Raw genomic sequence first — 10,456 nt, 5'->3', positions numbered from 1 at the left:
GCCGCCGTCCCAGTACAACTGCACAAGCCAACTACAAATAAAGTGGAATGGAATGTTTTTAATTCCATTCTTTTGTTTAGAAATAATTTTAAAGATGAAATATCTTTTCTCCACTTTTCATGAAGGTCATTCCATCAAAATCCTAATTAAAAAAATACGAAGTAAAAATAATATTAAAAAATACTTTATTTTAACAATGTGATTGTTAATACATTTTTTTCAAATAACGAGATTTAATAAAAGTCAATTTTTTCTTAATATTTTCTCCTTAATTTCTAAATATATATCGAAAATATATATTTACACATATATATATTTATTTATTTATTTGGTTTACATATACATGTATATATATGAGTCCTGATCTCAATTAATCCACACTTTCTATATAGATCGTTAGATTAAATTTAATGGTTATTTTTCAAATCCACCTATAGTCTTTCCTTTTAACACAAAACCACTCACACCCAATTTTTAGTTTATATATTTAATTTACTATTACCACCTACCGTAATAATAAAAAATAATTACCAAAATAAAAATAAAAACGTTTGAAAAAAAAAATAATACCAGTATATTTTACTAAAAATTTGTTTTTATTTATTTTTCAATTTTGCAACAACAATATGATATTATATAGCCTTTTCCTAATAAATATATTGTTGTTCTCAATCTAAGGAAATTAATATACTTCTCTAGTATAAGTAAATTTATCAATAAATATAATGTAATGTTACATTTTGGAATATTGAATTGATTTATTGGAATTGAAATTGAAGAAAATTTCATTTAAAGTTTGAACAAAAGTTCTTTCTATTTCAATTTTAAGTTGGGCATTTGGTGAAATTCATTATTGAATGTGTAAATTTGTGAGACTATGGTGGGACTGTAGAATCCATCTCAGAAACAACAAGTAACCCAAAAAAATGGGTGAAGCTCTTCTCACAACCTTATCTATGTGGAGTAATCATTTGTCCTTAGCCTGCGATTACCGCCTAATCCCTATCAATTTTCTTCTAATTCTTCTATATTTGACATAAACGTGAAAAATAGAGGTGTAAAATATAGGTGAAGTTCACCGCAAAGATATTTCTTTTAAAGAAACATCTAAATAAAAACAAATTTTTAGTAAAATATAGTGTATATTGTTATAATAAGTGGTAATAGTAAAATTAAATATAGAAATTAAATATAAGATGAGAGTGGTTTTGTGTTAAAAGGAAAGGTTATAGGCGAGTTTGAAAATTAACCGTCAGATTAGGTCTATATGGAACATGTGGATTATTTTTCTTACTCGAAGAGCAAGAGATTAGGACTCATATATATATATATATATTAGTTTTCATTTTTAAGCCATGCATAACTAAACAAAAGAAGAGTCGTTCAATTCCTTGTTTCATTCCATTTTTACTTTATTTTCATTCTTCTATACTAAACTAGCCCTTATTGTCTTGGTTTCAACTTTTGATGGACTTGGACCATTTGTTTTAACAGCTTTTGGGCTTCGTCTGGTGTAATGGGCTTTGCCCTACCTATATCGTTGTACAGTTATCCAATCAATACAGCTTAACTTTCGAAATATATATATATATATTTTCTTCCTATTATTTCTACCCTCTTTCTTCGTTATTGCCAAAGGACCACCGAAGTTATGATCTAATGTAAGTAAGTCAAGGCCATCGTTATGTTTTTGAAATGTCACGTCAAATAGATAGACCCAATCTTCTTGGTGGATATCAAGACAAAACAGAGTTGATTACTTGATTTAGACTGAATTTCGAGGAAGCCGGATTCTCTCGTGTGAAAGAAATTCTGTCTTTGGTTCCCTAGATTATTTAGTGCAATATAAAAAATTATCAAACATACAATAGATATATATATAAATTAGTATTATTTTATAAGTAATGTAATATACAAGAAGGTTCTTATGCGGTCCAAAATAACAAACTTTTTAACAGATTAAGAGTCAATTAAGAAAATTACACTTTATTACTTTATTAAACCTAACCATAGTTAATTTACCATAATCGTATTTGTGACATAAAATTTGAGGAAAATATAATGAGTGAAAACGTAAATGGGAATAAAAGCGAGCAAATTGCCGGAATTTGGAGATTTTTCTTATTTCTGTCTCAGTATTGAGCTATGGAGTTCCAGAAAACCCAAATTTAGAGACATTTTATTGTTTCCATTGCAAGATTAAGCAATATATGCTTTCTATTTGAGACTCCGTGATTGAAGGTTGTGCTTATTCACTAACCCTAAAAAATTGGCATCCTTTGAACAAAAAAAAAATCTTATTTATGAAGTGTGGAATAATGGGTCGACGAAAAAAATAAAAAATAAATAAGAGAGCAACAGTTGGGCAATCAAGGTTAAAAAAAAAAAAAGGGAGAGAGCAAAAAAAAATAATAAAAATAAATAAATAAATCAAAGAGCAAAAAGAAGAGAGAGAAAGAGATAATGACCTATATCCGATTTTGGAAAATGAATATGGTAGTTGTGGTAGTTGTGTTGTGGCTGTAGCGGTGAAGATGGTGGCTCTGTGATAGTATGAATATGGCGGTAGTGATTGAGATTACAAGGACGATAGAAGAGATTAAGGAGAGAGAGATTGAATAAAGGTACTGGCTAATTATGGTAAATTAACTATGGTTAAGTCTGATAAAGTAATAAAGTATAATTTTCCTAATTGACTTTTGATCAGTTGAAAAGTTCGTGGTTTTATTCACTAGTAAGAGAATTAAAGAGAATTCAAGTTTGTATTTGAAGAGTAGTTGAAATTGTTTTCATCAGTGAAACTTATCCTCGTTTTTGTAAAGATTATTTAGTGCAATATATATATGTTTTTAAAATTATAGTGCAATACATAATATGCAATAACTAAATATAAAAAATTATTGCTTTACAAATGATGTATGAGCATCTCCAGCGGTATGTTAAAAAATTTTTTTTTGTAAAATATACACTATCACGTATAATTTATAATTTTTTTTCATTTCTAACCATCTGTTAAGATACACTGCCACATTACCAATGTGTAAAAGGGTTGTGTATTTTACACAGCCCTTTTACATAGCCACGTAACCATATTTTCTCTCTCATCCCCTTTCCCTCTCGAGGTTTTTTTCCTTCTCTCTCATTCCTTTAAGCCTTTTTGTTTCCCACTTTTAGAGGCCCATAGAGAAAAATCTGCAACTGGCGACAAGGTAAAACCTATTTGACCATCTTTTACTTTTCTTTTTTCTTTTTTAATAAAAATAGTTTGATTCATCACTTTCGTTTCATCTTATCTTCTGTAATCATCGCTGTAGATTCTAGGATTTTTTTTTTATATATATTTTTTTATCCTTTTACATTCTATTCTAATGAGATGAATATGTACTAACCAAGATTAGATATATATTTTGATAGTTATAAATTTTTTTTTTCTTTTTTGGTGATTTGTCAATTTAATCGCAATTGTTGTTGCATATTTTTGGTTTATGTAGAAAGTAAAATATTGGGAAAAATTATTATTTTTTTCTTAATTGAAGAGGATTGGGACGTGAGGCTTAACGGCAAAAAAGTAAATGAATCAAGTAAGTTTGTAAATATTATATAGGGCATTGGATATGACATGTGGTTGGTTATTATTGGAGGATATTTTTTTACACAAAAGGTATAAAATAACCGTTGGAGCTAAAAATAGGTAGTACAAAAATTTTGTATAAATTTACTCGACAGATCAGATTTACACAAAACATATACACAACGGTTAGAGATGCTATAAGGTATTCAACTACTCTTAAAATGATTTAAGATATTCAAGTTATTCAACAACTCTTCAAATTAGTAGTTGAATACGTTCGTCACTTAGGGCCTGTTTAGTTATATGAATTAATTTTTTATTTCTATTGTCAATTCCTAAAATAGGATTCAAAAGCCAAAATCATGTTTAGTAAAATATTTTTACTTTTTAACTTTAAAGTACTTTCTAATTTTGTGAAGAGAAGAGAATTATTTCCTTTTACTTCATTTTACTGTAGCACTCAGATTTGTTCTCTCTCTACTAGTTTAACCATAAGCGAAGCCAATTTGGCTGAAAGTATATGAACGGGGGCGGCTAGCAGTGACTCCAAGTGAAGCTGGACTGAACTTACCGGTGGACTAAACGGTGACGAGGCTATGACAATACGTGCAAGGAATCCGGCAATTGGGCATCGGAGAGGGAGACCCAAATTCGCATCCACAAGCAACTCATACTCCAAAGTTCTATTCCCAATCCGTTTGTCCATGGATTCCGGCATCGGAGAGGGAGAGAGTTTGTGGTTTTCATGGATTCTGGCATAGGCAAACAGTATATAGAGAGAGATTGCTAAGGATGAGGCACTTCATCATCTCTATTTCTATGGCAAATTGAGCAAGTTTCTTAGGTGGGTTTTCAGTTAGACTCAAGTTTTGGTGTTTTCTCTGTCTGGAGATTGTTGAGGATGGTGTCAATGACATGCCACAATCTTGAATTTGGTCGAACTGGGTTGGATTTGATTGCTTGTGGGTGTTTTTCTAATGCTTCGTTTGGTCGATCTTCAGTAAGAAACTATGCAAACTGCAAAGGGAATGTTTGGGAGTGGTGGTGGAGGCCATGGGGCTCGGAAATTGGTGAGATGCCGGCGTGACACTGCTCGGTGCCGCGTGTTTTCGACAAAGAGCCTAGAGACTCATCATAATCAAACCCAGATTAAATATATATATAGAGAGAGTGAGAAAGATAAAAAAAAAAAAAAAACAGAAAAAAAAATTTAGAGAGAGAAAGATAACAGGAAAGCAAAATTAAAATTAAAATTGAAATAATTAAACTTACTTTCTGCTTTTTACTTTCAAAATATTAAAAATAAAATCTTCTTATTAAACATCATTTTACTTTTGAAAAAAAGTAAAAGTAAGAAAGTGAAACTTAGTAAACGGGCCAACCCTTAACGTGTGTATGTGTGCGCGCGACTTGTATTATGTGAAGTCTTTTCAATTAATAGATGCTTGGAAAAATACGACATGAAACTCATTGTCTGATCTATATATAAGTCAGGGCTAATAGCCCTCTCTCAAGCACAAACCCAACCTTTCTCTTTCTTTTTTTCTTTTTTTCCTTTTCTTTTCTTTTCCTTTCCATTGATTTGATCAAAACTGTTTGAGCTTTAAAAATGGCAGCTTCCTGTGTTTACGATGTCTTCTTGTCTTTCAGCGGCTTTGATACTCGCAAGACATTTACTGGTCACCTCTTGGATGCTTTGGATAAGCATGGTTTTAGCACATTCAGAGATGACACTAAACTCCCAAGAGGTGAAGAAGTTGGTCCTGAATTGTTGAAAGCAATTGAGGAATCAATAGTTTCCGTTATCGTAGTCTCGAAAAACTATGCATCCTCGAAATGGTGCCTTGATGAGCTTGTCAAGATCATGGATTGTAAGACCACACTCAACCAGATTGTTATTCCCATCTTCTATGATGTTGAACCTTCTAATGTTCTATAATGGTTAAAAAAAAAAAAAAGAGGTTAGATTTTTTGGTGGTGGGACCCACCACCACTTATCTTCATTTTGTGGCGTTACTTCTCTCTCTCCCGATCTGGTTCTCTCCCCTCTTTTCTGTTTTTTTTTGTTCTTTTCTTTTTTTTCTTTGCAACATTCAAGCTTCAATTTCTCTTTCATTCCTTGGAGTTTTTGGGTGCCGTTTGCGGCAAATCGAAGAGCTCGGTGAGATCTTCAAGTTGATGTAAGCAATTTCAGCTTTTGGCCACTCTAAGATTCCGAAAATTTGAACCCATTGGAGGGTTTTCTACAAAATTGAGGTAGGGGTGTTCTAATACCCATTTCTTTAAGCTTTGTGAGTAAATCTTCTTTAATTGATGTACAAACATGCTTATATTGTGCTAAATTCTTGAGACGAAATTTATATATTGTATACATGAATTTTTTTTTTATGTTGTAGAAAGTGTGTGATTATGTAATAGCTGCCTTGTTGAGATGAAACATGCTTAAATGATGTTAATTTAAGCCTTATGTATTTAAGTTGTTGGATTTGCAAATTGAAAGTATGAAAAATGCCATGAATTCGAAATGTGAGAATGTGTTATTGTGTGCAAATTCATATTTTAAACATGTCTAATTTATGTGGATGACATGTACAAAATTTTTATATTGTCATAACATTGAAGGAATTGCATAATTCATGCATTACCATTGGGAAAGTAAAGGGAAAAATTTATTTTAAAAATAAATGAAATTATTTTTGGGAAAATATTTTCATAGGTATTTGCGAAAACCGGATGCCTAGGAGGCGCCTATTGGTCCGTGTAGTCTAGAAGGAAGTATGATTGAGCTAATTAGGCTGGATGTGATGTCTTAGAGGTGCCTTATGGTCGTGGATAGTTAGTCAACCCTCCATTCGTGACGCCTTGGAGGTGCCTTGGGTCGGATTGCACTAACGGTTTGGAAGTTGAAACGGAAATGTTTCAGAAATGGCGAGTGACATGAGCATGGCATTGCACTTCATTGGCATACATAGTGTATTTGTGACTGGGATGACATTTGTGTTTATATTGAATGTTGTGGTTATGGTTTACATCCCCGGTATAGTATAAACCCGTTTTCATGCTTTCTAAGTAGATATTGTATAAGGTTAATTAAGAAAATATCTTATTTATCTTCCAAATCCCGTCAAATCCTGCCGTTTTAGATAGGATTTGAAACACATCAAAAATAATATTTGAAATCCCATAACTTTAAAATCCCATTCACAATCCAATCATTCCAAACACTGTAAATCCTATTTATAAATCCAAATCCCATCAAATCCAGCATTCCAAACACAGTGTTAATGGTAAGGCGAGAAAGCTGACGCTTGTTTGAATATACGCTACAGATGAAGAAAACTTCAACAAGAACGGCCTCTGCTTTCTCATCAAGTTTTCGTACGAAATCGACTCCTTTAACAAATGCCCTATACTCAACTCTCCGGTAGAGTTGGGGGTCGGTTCTATCGAGACAGAGAGTGACGAGGAGAAGAGGGTTTGGTTCTTCGAATTGACTTGCCAGTTGGCTCATTCGACCTTGACTCATAAATCAATTGTAATTCCTGACACTTGAAGGTGAGGCATATTTTTATAGGACATTTTTGTAAACCCTTCTGTCTCCACATAATAATATTATTTTATGCCTGGACTCATGCAACACGTTTTGGATAAAATTGAGAAAAATATGCCTGTTTCATTTTTGACTATTTTCCAGTGAGATTGTGGCCAAGTTCTTTCTTTTTGACGAATTGTTTGAATTATGGGTAAAAGATTTAAACACCGAGGTTTGGGGAAATATATATATATATATATATAATAGGAAAGAGTGTTCAAATGAAGTACCTTGTTAAATTGGGATTTGTTTGATTTTTATTTATAAAAAAAAAAGAACAACCTGAGATTTTTGAAATATGAATGAAAATTTCCAATAAAATAATGTTGGATTATGTCATTTTATAAAAATAAATATTAATTAATATTTGCGTGCGTCTTTGCCTATGTTTAGACAAAGAGTATCCAGAGCAGTGTACAATGAATGCTAAAATCATAACAGGGTCATGTTTGGCAAAACACACTATTCACTATTACAAGTTCTGCAGCATTTAATATTGATCTCTGATACAGTTGTTAAAATTACATAAAGAAATTCGAATTGAAACTAAAGAATAATTGAATTGAAACTAGTAGCAACAAGCACCAAACTTTAAACTCACTCTCTCTCACCTCTCATACAGAGCACGCAATAGTAATTAAAAATAGCTACACCAAAAACGCACAAGTAGTGGTAAACAAAAGGATGTCCTGTAAACTTAGTCATATAACATTATGGTTATTTAATTTTAACCAGCTAAATATAACATATTTCTATTGGGATTTATATGCCCTGACATAACAAATTCCTATTTGGATTAAAGTGACATAAGTTCCTGACGTTTCTGAAATATTTATGTTTTATACAATTGGTGAATTCAATGTATTATGTTTCGATTCATTATAAAATTGATAGTGTCCACTTGATTACAAGAGATATTTATATATGTATGTGATGACGATCAATACATGAACATAAATAGTAATCATAAATGGTTTATAGTCGGTAATTATGGATGGACTCATAATTGATTAAGACTTGAACTGGATCCGCGTTAGGTTGAGATATATTACGAGAGCCGTCGTATGCAATTGCTCCCTATCACCGTCATAGCATTTGACTCTTAAGCATGAGAAAATTATAGACTCTTTTATTAATTAATAATTACTTTGATTTGTTCGGCGGATTCTTCGGGATCCTTAGACCGACATTTTGGGTAGTTATGTAATTAATAGTTAGAAGGTTATATTTTCAATATTTGCATCATTGCTACTTGTATTTATTTTGTATTGATTATGGTTGATCACAAAGTAAATTCGAAGGCCTTCGTATGTTTTTAGATAAAATGATTTATTATATATTTATTTATTTAAATTATTATTTTTGTCAAACAAATATTTTATTGTGATCGAGCCAAAAATAATCAATGGTACTAAAATAAATATATTAATTAAGTAGTCGGATTGATGGCTTTATTTATCCGATAACTAATTATGCATAGAGGGGTCAAAGTACAATATTGACTTAGAGGTTATTTATTATTTAATTGGAGTTCAATTAATTTCTTTTAATGGAGTAGAAATTAATTTATGAATTAATTGAATTGGGTCCATGAACCGAGCCAATTATTAATTCATTGTAGCCAATAAAATAATAGGCCCAATGGATTCTCACTCATAGCCCAACTTGATATTGGAATTATATTAGATTTGAGACATGTGAATTAGAGATTGAGAAGGATTAGTTGTTTCCTTTTCTTTACTTTTATGTTGCCTATAAATATACATGGTCTATGTATATTTTAGGTGTGATTTTTGGAAGAAGGAAAAAGGAATCTATTTTCTCTCTCTAGAAAATTAGGGTTTATGTTTTCATTTAATGGAGGCTCCCACAAGCCTATTTTTTCAAGGTCATTCATGGAGCATATGAGTCATTCCTAAAGGCAAAGCAATTACCAAGAAGATGAAGATCCAAGGAGAATGCATCTTGCTAAAGGATCTACAATAAGTGAGAACATTCACTTTAGAGGAAAGTTTTAAAGGTTTACTCAGACCTTTGATGTAAGTATTCAATCTGTTAATTGAATGATACATCATATTTTATTTTTATATAAAACTTGTCTCTATATGATGAATCAAGATCTATGAATCAAAATCCCTTAAAAAGTTTTAAAACTTGCACGTTTCCCAACAATTTCAACTACGTGTTTCTAGGCTATACATGTGGGGGGTAAGTTTACTAACAATGCCAGCAAAAGGGTGTTACATAGTCAAATAATTCTACCAGAGATCTGTATCAATATCCAAACAATCGAATATATATATATATAAGTAAAAATAAAATAAAAAAATCCTAACCCAATAATCCGTTGGGCCGGCCAAGTTGGACCCGTAGGAGGAGGTCCTTCATAAATTCTTCATTCTGCTTATCATCTGGAGGAGGATGAATAATATCTAAGGCAGTAGTGAGCGAGTGACGTGAGGCATCATATGAGTCCGGATTATTCTCATCGCCTTCGTAAATCAGACTAACCCTTAACCTCTTCACCCATAAACCTTCTCCTGCCGGTTGTGTAATTTGGGACAACTGTTAAAATTCATTAATTGTTTGTGTGCTGCTTTTGATTCAATAATTGATATGTTCTGCAATGATGTGCAGTTGTCTGCCCACAAATACTGCAAATTTACTGGAAGGCTGGGAAGTGATTCAAGCTGAGTACATTTGTGTACAAAGAGAGACTCCAGTCGTGGAAGGCTAGTGATGGTAGCTGGTAGGTTAGAAAATTTGTTTCTGCAAAGATCCAAAAATCCCAAGGACACCAAACTACCAATTTCACTGGCACATTTGTTATATCGCAGTTTTGCATAGATAATTTCCTGATACGACTTAACAATTGTAACAACGAAAAGCTTGATTCAGGTGGCGATCTTCGAAAAAATGCTGGCCACTCTAATTTGGAGCAACCGGACATATTTAAATCAGCGATAGACTTCAACATGAAAATACTTCGGGGAATCTTCTTAAGATGCTTGCAATTCTTTAGATTCAAGACAATAAGGTCTTCCAGACGTCCAATAGTTTGGTGAACCTCTACCAGCTTTTTACAATCATTAAGCAATAATTTCTCAAGACTGGTGAGCCCTATGAGTCCGGAGTTTTAATCAAGAGATAGGAATGACTAAGATTGAGGTATTTCAATTTACACAAAACCTGTTACGAACAGAAAGAGACAACAAATTTTCAAGCATGTCATTGTATACTTTATGTAGTTTAAAGTAGATGATTAAAAAAACAGTAGTATCATCATACCTTTG

General features: G+C 32.0%; 1 protein-coding gene across 1 annotated transcript; it reads left to right on the top strand.

Annotated features, from left to right (window-relative positions):
- Nucleotides 1–4,002: 4,002 nt before the first annotated feature.
- On the top strand, nt 4,003–5,986 carry LOC132268440 (TMV resistance protein N-like). Its single transcript, XM_059769285.1, has one exon. The coding sequence runs from the start codon at nt 5,181–5,183 to the stop codon at nt 5,508–5,510; it is 330 nt and encodes a 109-aa protein (XP_059625268.1). The 5' UTR covers nt 4,003–5,180; the 3' UTR covers nt 5,511–5,986.
- The last annotated feature ends 4,470 nt before the right edge of the window (nt 5,987–10,456 follow it).

This window comes from Cornus florida, unplaced genomic scaffold, assembly GCF_030987335.1.
Source record: "Cornus florida cultivar Cherokee Brave unplaced genomic scaffold, ASM3098733v1 CherokeeBrave_3.0.0_Hap2_Chr08, whole genome shotgun sequence".
Taxonomy (NCBI): Eukaryota; Viridiplantae; Streptophyta; class Magnoliopsida; order Cornales; family Cornaceae; genus Cornus; species Cornus florida.
Note: the sequence above shows the minus strand (reverse complement) of the source record. Positions and strands in the feature narration are given on the sequence as shown.